Source organism: Biomphalaria glabrata, chromosome 18 (assembly GCF_947242115.1).
Source record: "Biomphalaria glabrata chromosome 18, xgBioGlab47.1, whole genome shotgun sequence".
NCBI classification, from domain to species: domain Eukaryota; kingdom Metazoa; phylum Mollusca; class Gastropoda; family Planorbidae; genus Biomphalaria; species Biomphalaria glabrata.
Window position 1 is genome coordinate 23526002 of NC_074728.1, and position 14308 is coordinate 23540309.

A 14308-nucleotide genomic window follows, 5' to 3' on the forward strand; every position below is an offset into this window, starting at 1 on the left:
AAGAGCTCACAGCTCAGCAGCAAAAAGCTGGCTAGAAGAAGAAGAGGCATACAGCAATGCAGGGAGGATAGACCCCTAGCTTTGTGTTTGTGGTAATACCTCGTCTATTCTGAATCTTTTTAGACTGCCATAGGATGCGCTGGCTTTGGTGATATGCAAGTCGATTGCATTCTCGATGTTTCCGTTTCTGAAGAGTGTGATGCACAATCTCGATGCAGTCTCGTCTGCGATGGGCAGTTCAAATCTGTAGAATGGAAGACTCCGCATCCCTAAACGACTCCTTTACTGTCAGTTAAACAAAGGCAAGCGCCCACTTGTTGGACAAAGAGATAACGCTCCAGGGTCACCATCATAGATTCTCTGAAAGCCTTCAGAATTGACCCAGCTCTATGGGAGACGGAAACACAGGGGTTCTCAACCTGTGGGTCGTGACCCCTTTGGGGGGTCGATTGACGATTTGCCAGGGGTCGCCAAAGACAATCGAAAAAAAAGGATTGTTTTTATTTATTCTTCTATTGCTGGGTGTATGTGCCTGGGGGAGGGGGGGTCCGCGGCAGAATCGGGGATTGCAAAAAGGGGTCGCAGAACTTAAATGGTTGAGAACCACTGCGATAGAGCATCACGGCGTCACGCTGTGAAAACTGGCACATACATTGGAGAGGACAATAGAACAGCGCTGGCAGAAGAAAAGCGTCAGAGAAAAAAAGCAAGGCTAAGGACACTAGCTCCATCTGGAATAACCTGCCCATGGGGCATCCCAACATTCTGAGATCAGTATTATCATATCTTTAAATTGAATTCAAATGGTATACAGAGAAGTAGCTTATAATATGTTGCAATGCAGCCACCTCCAGCGTATATCATCCATAGCGAAATCATAGTCTTTCATAGTCACATGCTTGCGATCCGAAGCCACATCCTTGTCTTCCATCGCCACATCCATGTCTTCCATAGCCACATCCTTATCTTCCATAACCACATCCTTATCTTCAGTAGTCACATCCTTATCTTCAATAACCACATCCTTATCTTCCATAGCCACATCCTTATCTTCCATAGCCTAATTCATGTCTTCCATAGCCACATCCTTATCTTCCATAGCCACATTCTTATCTTCCATAGCCACATCCTTATCTTCCATAGCCACATCCTTATCTTCCATAGCCACATCCTTATCTTCCATAGCCACATTCTTATCTTCCATAGCCACATCCTTATCTTCCATAGCCACATTCTTATCTTCCATAGCCACATCCTTATCTTCCATAGCCACATCCTTATCTTCAATAACCACATCCTTATCTTCCATAGCCACATCCTTATCTTCCATAGCCACATCCATGTCTTCCATAGCCACATTCTTATCTTCCATAGCCACATCCTTATCTTCCATAGCCACATCCTTCTTCCATAGCCACATCCATATCTTTAAAAGCATAGGCATCGAGTACTCGGACCCTAAATATTTTAGTCACACTTCTGCTGTATAACTGTTGAACGAAATCCGAGTTCGACTTCCGAACTGAGGCAATCACTAGTTCGAATCCCTGGGAATACCTGGATTTTAAACCCTTGGATTCTTAGCGTTGTTGGACTTGAACAAACTTCTCTTGTGAACAAAAAAAACACCTAAATATAACTTTTATAACATTATTCTCAGATTTATCTTAATAAGATATAAATATAATAGTAAATTAATAAACATTTAAAAGAAAATCTAACAAAAAATCTTTAGATCGTCTGCCGTCTTTAACATGAATTATGACAGACCCTTTTGTGATTTCATCATTCTCCAAGACCAACAATTAATGCTCCCTTTCTTCATCATCACCTTGGAAACACACACATACTCCTGAACACTTAGAATAACCTCGGTCCACAAAATTACAATGATACCTGACATTAGTTATCAGTATTTTCAGTATATAACTTATGAACGTGGAAGACAGTATAGTTTTCTACTATGTATCTTTATCTTATCTTATCTTATATAATACAGACGTTACTTCAAAAAAAAAAAGAAGATGATTACGTCCTACGCGTCATGCATTCAGTCATGCATATTAACCAATGACCTAAACTCCGCCAAGTCACTGTTTTTCCTGGCTAGCTCAGGCAACCCATTCCATGCTCTAATAGCACTAGGGAAGAAGGAGTATTTGTACAAATTTGTCCTAGCATATGGGACGAGGAATGTGCCTTTATCTTTGTGTCTTTCAGAGTATTTTATTAGGTTTTGTTTTTGTATTTGAAGATTATGGTTCAGTGTTTTATGTATAATTGCTACTTTACTTTTGAGTCTTCTGTCCTGTTCTATTATAATTATATACTCTCGATCGATTTGTATACAGCTTATGCCACCGCTTCAGTCAAATACAATTTATTTCCATTGTTCTAGATACCAATCAAAATAATTTAATGTCAATAGTTCATTTACTAATTGGTTTATTGATTCTTGTGTAAAAGTTAAATAAAATAAATGTGAAAAATCTCATCTTGATCCGGGACAAATCGCAAGTACATACTTTTTTACCAGACGACATTCAGATAGACCGACGTAGTTAGTTGATATAAACTCCACACAACTCCCCCTTTGCAGACACTGCGCCCACCCTTATGAAACCGTAAACCATATCCTCTTTGAATGCCCCTTCCTAATCCACACCTTAGGCAGACCCTACTACCACTCCAGCCCAACATAACCAACACACTGTACTGCAGTGCTGAACAACTCAAGAAAACAGCACACTGTTTTTCCTTGTCTGCAAAAGAGCTCACAGCTCAGCAGCAATAAAGATGGCTAGAAGAAGAAAAAGACAGACATTCAGATAGACAGACATAGTGAGTATGTATGTGAGTACGGTATTTGAAATGACTCTAGCAGTAACTGAAGATGCAATTTCAATAAAGACATCTGTCTAACTACAATACCAATGTTCACTTAAACGCTGTCAAATCACAACCTATATATATATATAGCTCCTCTTTCGTGGTCGAAGATGAGCACATTTCTCATTTCCTATGGACTCAAAGATGACTGTAAAGTCCAATCGTCACTTTTAAAAGCCTGCCGCATGTGTGGCATGGGTGGTGTGACAAGAGGGACAATAAGGGTGGCTACCTTTATTTTTTTTTATTAGAGTTAGTCCCCTTTATTACTTGATTTAAGTCCCTGTTAACTGTTTACAATTGCCACTCTCTCTTGAGTCTTTCAACTGACCAGTGTAGTTTGAACTAAATCTCTATAATGGTTAACTAATACTTGTGTTGTTGTACTATTGCTGTGTTACTCAAGAGGAGTGTGACACTATTGTGGGATCGTATTTCGATAATGAGCTAAGTAGACTTTATTTATTTGTTAGTACTAAGTTGGTTTATGTAAATGGTATAGGTCTACTTAGTCTCTTATCCTCTCCTGTATGTTTTTTTAAAGACATCTTTTGTTTAGATACGAGACAGTGGTGTGTCTCATGAATGACGTCATTTCATTGTTTATGCATGTATGATAATATTGTAATCCATCTTTTTGGTTTTTCGGCATAAGACATTATTGTGCCTCTATGATGGTGGTTCTTTAATTATATTGACCGGAAACTGTCTTGCTACTTTGCTTTGTTTCATTATGTCATTTTCTTTTGTAAACCTTTATTGCCATTTATATTTTCCATGATCTTTTTCTTTTGTTTGTAAATAAACTCCTTTTTTTTTTGTTGCCACTGAAATCTCAGAATTATTACTTGTCTGTCTCAGTAGTTTTGTACATCTAGAGTATTCTAGAGGCTATACTTATTATCCTAGATAATATAATTGGGACCACAAAGTACCACTGGACTAACTTGCCAGTACAGTACAGGTCACTGGTCTTATGACCTATCCTAATAGAAGTATGGGGGACGAACTTATGCAAAAAGCAGCTTTTTGTTGTGAGCTCAAAGGTGGTTGACATAACAGAGGTGTCTCACGGAAACGCTTTATGGACCAGCTTAGGCGCCAGCTTGCTTTAATTGACATTCAAGAGAGCACCTGGTTGCAGACGGCTTCAGAAGGAGACAGCTGGAGATCACTTGCAAAGGCCGCGGGAGACACATTTGAGACCAAAAGAAAATCCGCTGAAGAGGACAGACGTTGAAAGGAAAACCTTAATCTACATCCGGCGGATAATGGTTATAATAATAATAATAATAATAATAATAACCGAGGGAATAATAACAACTGACCTCACAGATACCTTCAAGGCCATTGGCATTCCTAGGAACATTCTCGTTGCCTGTCAGAGGGCGGTACTGCTGCAGACCTGCCATATCACCAGAAAATTCCTCAGTGGAAACTGTTAAAGGGACTTGGATGAATTTTGTTTCCCTTTAACGAAACTCGACCCTGGCAGAGCCAGAGAATGAATACTCGCTCTTTTATAATAATAATAATAACCAAGTTGCAAAGCTAATACACCAGCACTTGGCTTTGACACACAATTTGATCGGTAAGGATACTCCTCCATATTACAAATACTCACCACAAGAGGTACTCGAGTCTTCGGATCATCTACTGTACTGGGATAGGCCTATTTTGACCGACTAAACGGTAGATTTTAATCGCCCTGATTTGCTGCTCATCGATAAAAAAGAAAAGACCTCTACCATTATTGACATCGCCGTACCACTATCTCATAATTAAAAAAAAAACTGAGTTGAAAAAACAAAGAAATATGGGAACCTTGGCTTGGAGATTAAGCGTTTATGGAAATTATCTAAAATAACAATATACCCCATTGTCATATCAACCGAGGGGATAATAACAACTGACTTCACAGATACCTTTAAGGCTCTTGGCATTCCTAGGAACACTTTCGTAGCCTGTCAGAGGGCGGTACTGCTGCAGACCTACCACATCACCAGAAAATTCCTCGGTGGAAACTGATAAAGGGACTGTGATGAATTTTGTTTCCCTTTAACGAAACTCGACCCTGGCTACGCCAGAGAATGAATACTTGCTCTTTTATAATAATAATACTCTTTATTGTTCGTATTGAAATCTGTCTTACAATTTGTGCATTACACCAAACAAAAAACATTATAACTATAAGAAACCAAAATGTACATTCACTCATAATTTACATGTGACAAAGTTTCTATCAGATTGTTTCTAATTTATGATTTGATTCCCAGAGGAACAAAAGAGTGTTTGTGTCTGTTTGTCTTTGCTATCGGTGTCTTGTATCTCTTTTGTGATGGTAAAATCACAAAATCCTGAAACAAAGGGTGATTATGCTTGCGCTGGGCGCGGTAAATTCATTGATTAACATGCATGCATTGACCTAGGAACACTCGTCAGAAGTAATCATCTTTTCTTTTTTGAAGTAATCTCTTTATTTTATTAAATAAGATAATCATGTGTCGAGCTCAACTGGAATAAGATACTTCACTTATATGTATACACCATGGGCTACACCCACTCCATTCATTCTTCCCCTGCTGCTTCTTCTTCTTCTTCTTGAAACTGTCAGGTAGAGTTGAGCCGCTCTTGGAACTCTAGGCCAGCAAAAGTGAACAAAAGCTCCCTCTCATCGGCCTGAATGAGAACAGTGTACACTGTCTGGCGGTGGGTCAGACTTGCGGCCACTTACACTGGGACCCTTGTTTGTTTCCATTTCTATACCAGGCTAACCGTATGGATGGCTGCCTGGTCGTGCGGTTTGCGCTCTGGACTGTCGTTCAGATTTATCGATGGTCCAGGGTTCAAACCCTGCCTGCTCCCATCCCCCGTCGTCCTGCGGGAGGTTTGGACTAGGAAGTAATTATCTTCAACTCTGAAGGAACATCCGAAACATGTAAAACATTTTAACCGTGCAGGACACGCCATTTATGTAACGGCCCGTTAAAGAATGGCGCCTGGATTAGGACAAGGTTGTTGGTTTTTACAACACCGCACAGTGCAATGAGGAAGCTCTCGCACCCCCTCTCACCCCTTTAGGTAACTTCACGGAAGTCTTGTTTTGCTACCCTTTGGCCTAATCGTCTCCTCCTACGATCATTTCCACCCGGGCACCCCATGAGGAAGGGTAGCATTCCCGGGACCCCTCCATTAATAAATTTGAAACATATAAAATATTTTTTTAGCCTTGGGCTACGTCGTGAATGAAAATTAGCCCAATCTCAATTTTCTTTAACTCGAGAAAAAAAAAAAGCCGTGGGGTATTTTTTTTGTTATAATTTTGTTTTTATACCATGAATAAGTTCGGCTTATTTCTGTATTTTCTGCATTTTGTATGACTTTCTTCTAATCCTAAGGCAATCTTCTGGTTTCCCTTAAACACAGTCAGGATCTTATTTGTTTTTTTCGCACCAAAATAGAAAGTGCGCTCCTAAGTGCTTTGCATCCATGAATGTCTTCAATTTGAACGAAACATCAATGTCCTTAGGGCATCGTTAACTATGTGCCAGCTTTAGATCAGTTCTTTATCACCCAGGAAGTAGGAGATTACCATTAACCTTTAACTGTGGCCATCGATTATATTGCAAAGTAATAATACGATTAAGGGCTAAGATTGAGTCCTATATCTAGTGTAAAACTGATATTGTTTTGTGTCTAAACTAACGTTTGTAATTTATAAGATACGATTATTATTATAATTTATATAATAATATTATATAAGATAGATGTAGAGTCTAAATCTAGATTTAGATCTAGTATAGATCTAGATGCAGAGTCTAAATCTAGATTTAGATCTGCTGATCTATATTCTAGAATAGATCTAGATGTAGAATGTAAATCTAGATCCGAACCGGGTGTCCCGGGTTTGAATCCTGATAAAGACTGGGATTTTTTATTTTCGGGATCTTTAAGGCACCTATAAGTCCACCCAGCTCTAATGGGTACCTGGCATTAGTTGGGGAAAAGTAAAGCAGTTGGTTATTGTGCTGGCCACATGACACACTCGTTAAGCCGAAACTGAAATCATCTGCCCCATAGATCGCAACGTCTGAAAATGAGAACCTTATTTTACTTCAAGTTCATCTCTAAGCCTAGGTCTAGAGAGTAGTTCTTTCTTTGTTGATCCCATGCTGTCCAACGATGTTAAAAGATGCTATTCAAATTTAACAATATCACTCTTTAAAAAAATACTTATATCTCATTTTGTTTGTCTGGTAAAAATTTAGTACACGTTATTTCTCACACACACATTCTCAGATCAAGTTGAAACTTGGCACATTTATTTTTTGGCACAGACAAGTCGTGAATCAATACAAAAAAAATAAACAAATAGTCAGATTATTAATAGCAATTAATTATTTTGTTTTACATCCAAAAGGGAAGATAATCCTTCAGTATTCACAGATACTGCTAAATATGTAGGGTTTTGTTCTATTGGATATATGAACACGTTATTCCCCCCCCCCCCCTCAACCATCCTCGGATCAAACCGAAACTTAACTCTTTCTCCCCGTAATTATTTACCACATTCTGGTGGAATCCACGCTGGTATCGAACAGTTAGGAGAGAAGGAGTTAAAACAATTATTTATTGTCCCTAACAAAACATGAATCAATAAAAGAAATATTAACCAAACAGTCGATTGATTGTTGATAATGTGTTAATATGGAATAAGGGAAATAACTTCTACATTATTGAGAGATATAGTTTTATGTGTATAGTTTTATGTGAGGACTTTTACCTAAGATAAGCTTTGTTTTCTAAAAAAAAAAAAGATTTGTTTATATGTTGCTTGTTTTCAGATTTGTGGCTAGAGATTAAAACATAATGAACATAGTATAAACCGTCAGCAATGTACTTCCACACTGCATTGGCCATTCTAGCTGTCTCTCTGTGCCTCATGAGTGGAACTTTTGGTACGTAATAACGTCAGCAATGTTTTACGTCAACTGTGTCTTGTTCCTATTGCCACCAGTGCCGGAGTTAAGAAAGTAGAGACCCTAGGCTTAATTATTTAAGGAGCCCAAATTCTCTTCAAGCTTCATTCTAAATGCAATTCAGTAATATTCATAAAACCAAAACCAAAAAAATATCCCTGAAAGAAAAAGGACGGTTATTTTCTGAAAACGAAAGTTATACGTAAACACTAGACTTCATTTTAAAAGAAGGCCCTTTGCGACTACGCAAGTCTTTAATTTTAGTAAATCCGGCCCTGAATGCCAATTACATTTGCAGGATTTGGGATTACTAAAGTGTCTAAACATGTGATAGCTAAGCATTCAGACATTTGATATAGTGGAGTGCTTATAGGCCTACACTTGATTTACTTAGCCTTTACTTTAACCAATCTCTTGTCTGTTGGACCGTTGGGGCACCACAGATGATCTGTTGACCGTCTTCGTCGTTCTCCATTTCTCTATATTTTGCCTTGGATAGAATCTCTTTACATGTAAGGCTGTACATTCGTTCAATCGCTGTATTGATCTGTTTATGATTTCTTTGTTTTTTTTTTGGCGATACGGTCCTTGTTTGTGTTCGAATGGTTAAATATTAGATTTAAATATAAGTGATTAAACATTAGAAACAGTTCTCTAGTACAGTATTCTTATATGTGTTCTTACATGTTTTCTTATACATATTCATATTCTTATATGTATTCTTATATGTATTCTTATATCGAACTGCAGGTGTCAGAAGTAATCAGTATGGCAAGACATTTGTTGTAGCCATGCCTCGCGCTCTTATGGTCAACAACACTCCAGGCGCAAGCAACATCACCTTTTCTTTCTATTCCATAAGTTTTCACAAATTTCCGGTGAGTATTTTACAGTCTACAAAAAGGGGGTCCTAGTTTTACAAAGCTTATATCAACTCTGTGTGGTAAAAAGTGTGTACACATTATTTCTCCCACACCCCCAATATCGGATCTAGCTGAGATTTTGCACAATTATTTCTTTTACCTGACAACGCAATACTCAATTTAAACAAATAAAGTTAATAACTTTTGGTAATTAATGTTTTTTGTTTGGTATCTCAAACAAGGGAAAGGTATTGTTTTTCACCGAAGTGGTGGTATAAGCTGAATTAGTCTCCTTTATAGGTCGCCGCTCTAAATGGACACATAAAATATATAACTACACAATCTTCTTTAGTCATAAGTACCTCGCTAGCAGAGTGGTTTGGCACATCATCCCGTGGAGGCGAGAGCCACGAGTTTGAATTCAGCCCCCCCCCCCTTCTTTTATTATTATTATTTTTTTTTTTTTTGTAAATGCTTTGAAAAACATTTACGGTAAGCTCCACCCATGATACCCCCCTTCTTTCTCCTCCCCCCCCCCTCCCGTTTTCCCAACTGGCCCAGACAAGTGATAGGATCATAGCGTATTGAGAAAGCTCAAAGCGTGAAATAGCGATGACAATAACAATCGGTAAAAATAGTATTACTCGCGCACATTTCTTGTTGTTGGTGTAGAACTGTAGATCTATTACAGACTTAACTACATTGCTGCTCCAAACTTATAGGTACAGTCACACTTCGTATAAGCTTTGCTTTTTTTAAATTTTTATTATCTTGTTAGAGCAATCCATTCCAAAATCCATTTAATTAAAAATTAAAAGTAAATGTTTGTAAAATGTTTGTTAAATGTTTGACATGTTTCGGATGTTCCTTCAGAGTTGAAGATAGTTTACTTCCTAGTCCAAACCTCCCGCAGGACGACGGGGGATGGGAGCGGGCAGGGTTTGAACCTTCGATCGTCGATAAATCCGAACGACAGTCCATCGTGCAAACCGCACGACCAGGCAGCCATCGTATGTAGAGAGGGTTCTCAAATTATAAATTATAAACATTCCCTTCCAGGAAGATCATTACTTTTAACGTGACTCTATGTGTCGGTCTAGTCTTGCATGATAAACAGAGAGATCTTAACTTTGCTCAGTCACTTTTTTTTTCTTGTCTGATTCACGCTACAATGTTTGTCTCACTATCTATGTGTTAGTTAGTGAAACATATCCCCCCCACCCCCACCCTTTGAAAAGTTTCTGTTCGTCCTGGAAAACATTTTTTTTTCTAATCAAAATAATACGCACTGAAAGAGTTAACAGACACTATATAAATTCGATTTTATTAGTAGATTGTCAGAATTAGACATAGCTAGACACATTTCGTTTAAGATGGATGACCTAGCTTATTGTCTTCTCATGGACGTATACCGCCTCGGAGGCGCGGTGGCTGAGTTGTAAAGCGCTTGGCCTCCGAACCATGAGCCTCGGGTTCGAATCCTGGTGAAGACTGGCATTTTTAAATTTCGGGATCTTTGGACGCCCCTGAGTCCACCCAGCTCGAATGGGTACCTGACATTAATTGGGGAAAAGTAAATGCGGTTGGTCGTTGTGCTGGCCTCTTGACACACTCGTATAACCGTAGGCCACAGAAACAGATGACCTTTACATCACGACACGGCACGACATGGCCTAAATTGTGCCGATGTGCCTAAACTCAAAACTCAAACTCCTTTTACATCATCTGCCCTTTAGACCACAAGGTCTGAAAGGGGAACTTTACTTTTTGATACCCCCCTCATTAAATTGGCAACCACAGTAAAAATGTAAGATTCAGAATCTTCGCCTGCCAAGATTCCTGCTAATTTTCAACACCCTGTGCTATTTATAGCTCCATTGGAATTTCACTGCTCTTGCTGAAAATCTAAAGATGTTGTTTATTGTTTTTCTTTATACCATCATAACAACCTTGACATTTATTAGTACGTGACAGTAACTAAAAGTTATCTCTGTGTTCTGGTTAGGTCAATTTGACTTCGGAAGAAGCGTTATGTAATTATTCAATCATTATGGTTGGAAACAAAGAATTAGCTCTACACTCTATGCTGGATTGTACAGGAAGCAGGTGAGGTATTTATGACAAAGTTTATATCAACCTACTCTGGTCAAAAGACTGTACACGTTATTTCTCCGACACCCATTCTTGGATCAAGTTGAGACTCTGCAATAATTATTTTTGGGGGCATAGACAAGCTGTAAAATCAATTAAAAAAATTAACCCTTAAAACGCGTGAGGCACTTTAGACTCTAAACATCAGAAATGTAATTCCATTTTGCCCAGCACTTTAAGGGTTAAACAGTTAGTCAGTTTATTAACGGTAATTAATCTCTGATCATGTTGATACTTTAACTTAAACAATTGCTTCTCGTACCTATCAAAAAAATGAATAAATAAAAAAAAACATTAGTCAAATAGTTAATTAATTATTACTAATCGATTATTTTGTTTGATACAAGATGAACAATGATGTTGCCTCTTTCTCCTTGTTTTCACTTGAACTCAAAGATGGCCATGGGGGCCCGATCTTCGCTTTTAAAAACCTATTGAACTCAAGTGTTTTGAATGTTTTATATAAAGTATTGCAAATAGTTCGATGATTAAAACCTGTGCTAGCGAAATTTGATGTTAATTTTGATTTCATTGATTGGTTTGTTAGAGTGGAGTTATCCCCCTTTTGGAATAATGTTGCTGTAAGAGACCTGAGACTTGTTAGTTTTAAAATCCATAGAAGTATTTTACTAGTTTTCTATGGTATTCTAGCCAGTGATTGTTTAGCTACAGTGAAGTCACAGTTTATTATTTTTAACAAGCTTGTATCAACTCACTTCATCTGTCTGTATTATACAAATTTTGCACACCTTCTTTTTGGCTTTCTCCTTCTCGGTAATAAGCGTAAACTTGGCACAATTGTCTATTGTGTATAAGAGAATAACAACTTGAATCAATAACAATGTTATAATTATAAAATTATTAATTAGGGGTAATTAATCTTACAATATCGAGATTGAACACTACTCCACTTCGTCAGCAGCAAAATACCGGCTAGAAGAAGAATAATGTCTTTCTTGTTTTGATTGATTGATTGATTTATCTGACAGATTGAATGATTCGGTGGTTACTAGATCAGCCTATCGAGCTGTTGGAACTGATTTGTTTTCTATGTGGTTGTCTGTCAATCACGGCCCGTCATCTACAGAATTAATGCTGGCAGTACCGACAGAAGGATGGGGAAACATTTACTATGCAGTGACACTGAGGTAGATCAATATATCATTTCCTCTAACTCGGAGGCGCGGTGGCTCATTAGTAAACTGCTTGGCTTTCGAATATGGGGTCTCGGGTTCCAATCTAGTTGAAAACTGGGATTTTTAATTACTGGATCTTTAGGGCGCCTATGAGTAGTTTAACTTGGAGGCGGGGTGGCTCAGTGGTAAGGCGCTTGGCTTCCGAGCCTGGGGTCCTAGGTTCCAATCCTGTTGAAAACTGGGAATTTTTATTACGCGATCTTTAGGGAGCCTTCGGATTTCTCCGGCACTAGTTGGCAAAACGCTGGTCTTACTTTTGTTTTGTTTGATATATGATGGTGGTTTCGCTGGTCGTTGTGGTAGCTAAACGTATATAGGTGTTATTGATGGTGCACGTGCATTGTTTGATGTAGGATGATTGCGGGCATGCTATTCTGCCTCAAAGTGGCGCCCGTGTGGAAACGGTTACTTGAGGGGGGTAACTAGGTTAAATGAATAGCAAAACAAAACTCCCGTGGGGGTGTCCACGGGTTGGCGAGAGCTTACCCATTGCACGGAGCGGAGTTGAAAGAGAGCTCTCACGGCCCTGTCGATAATCCATTCGCCGTTCCTCAAGGGACCGTTTACACTAATGGCGAGTCCTCCACGGTTAGTTTGATACAACATAAGAAAATGGCGGAGGTTCCCGGTGCACTCGGCCTTCGGCCATGTCTAGCCCATGCGCCCGGGGGCCTGATGTATCGGAAATTGCAATGCTTACATAGGCATTGACTTGGGTCTCTTCCAGACAGAACTGTGGTTAACACAGGTTTTTTTTTTTTAATGTTTGACGCTCAAACAGTTTTTTTTTTCAAACTTCGGACCAGCTCTTAGATGACCAAACAATATAGGGTGATGTAATAGATGTTGTGCGTTGACTAAGATGCATTTCGTTTGTCTCTATAGACCAACCACAATGTCTGAAAGGGGAACTTTAATTTTTTTTTTAATAATCTCTGATTTACAGGTATATACCCTCTGTTCTGGTCATATCTCTTACGGAAACCAAGGTCATGATTAAGCTTCGGATTAAGTCAGAGCCTGGAATGCTGAACGTCATAGAGTACAAGAATAAAACCTACGGCAACAATGATACCATAGTAGAGACTCTTCCAAGGTAACTGAACAGTTGTTAGGTCTCCCTAATGACGCAACTATTACAAAATCAAACAAAGCATTAGGATGTATTCAAAGAACTTTCTATAAATCAAATAAGAACATAAAACTAAAATGTTATTTAACCTTGGTTTGGCCAATAATAGATTATGCATCCTCCGTTTGGGACCCCTCAACTCAAGTTAACGTTAAGAAACTGGAACAGACACAAAATAGAGCACTGAGATTCATAACAAACGAATATTCACATTTGACTAGAGTAACACCTTTAGTAAAATCACTAAATTTAGAAAGCCTTGAGGACAGAAGACTCAAAAGTAAAGTAGCAATTATACATAAAACACTGAACCAATATCTTCAAATACAAAAACAAAATTTAATAAAATACTTAGAAAAACACAAGGATAAAGGGATAACCCTCGTTACATATGCTAGGACTAATTTGTACAAATACTCCTTCTTCCCTAGTGTTATTAGAGCATGGAATGGGTTGCCTGAGCTAGCCAGAAAAACCAATGACTTGGCAGAATTAAGTCATTGGTTAATATGCATGACAAACCCCATTTGGGCAGCTGTTTGAGACAAACATCTATAAAAAAAAAAGCTAAAATGATTCTAGAAAAAATAAAATCACCCTATGGGTCAGGATTTTATGACACAACACTCATCCTTAATCTTCTCTCTCGAAGTCATTGTCATTATTACTATTATAAATAATGGAATGGAGTGCTGTTTTAGCATAATGGTGGGCCACAGTCTCTAGTGACCTAATTTGGATGCTTATAATAATAATCTTTATTGTCCGTATGGAAATTTGTCTTACAATTTGTGCATTACACCAAACAAAAAACATTATAACTATAAGAAACCAAAGTGTACATTCACACCCAGACTCACTCATAATTTACGTGTGACAAAGTTTATACCAGATTGTTCTAATTTAATGATTTGATTGCCAGGGGAACAAAAGAGTGTTTGTGTCTGTTTGTCTTTGCTCTCGGTGTCTTGTATCTTTTATTAAAACTTTTATAAATGAACATTATTCTGTAGCATCTTAATTCCATTGCTAGGATCCTCCTCTCTAGCTCTGTAGTTAGCGTCCAAGACTCACAAGTATATATTTTTGTTAAAAATA

At 38.2% G+C, this 14308-nt stretch overlaps 2 protein-coding genes across 3 annotated transcripts in view; one reads left to right on the plus strand and one right to left on the minus strand.

Moving 5' to 3' along the window:
- Positions 1-823: 823 nt before the first annotated feature.
- Positions 824-1444, minus strand: LOC129924047 (microtubule-associated protein 1A-like). The gene is given in 1 exon segment (XM_056017678.1): positions 824-1444. A coding segment is annotated over 1 exon segment (621 nt).
- A 4919-nt stretch (positions 1445-6363) lies between these two features.
- Positions 6364-14308, plus strand: part of LOC106072973 (uncharacterized) — a 57631-nt gene continuing 49686 nt past the window's right edge. The window contains exons 1-6 of one of the 2 annotated variants that reach the window (XM_056017058.1): positions 6364-6519; positions 7734-7847; positions 8619-8746; positions 10737-10837; positions 11872-12030; positions 13025-13174. In XM_056017058.1, the coding sequence (XP_055873033.1) occupies positions 7784-7847; positions 8619-8746; positions 10737-10837; positions 11872-12030; positions 13025-13174 (602 nt within the window). In that variant the 5' untranslated portion in view covers positions 6364-6519; positions 7734-7783. The remainder of the gene's footprint in view (positions 6520-7733; positions 7848-8618; positions 8747-10736; positions 10838-11871; positions 12031-13024; positions 13175-14308) is intronic. The other variant, XM_056017059.1, reaches the window with a different exon arrangement.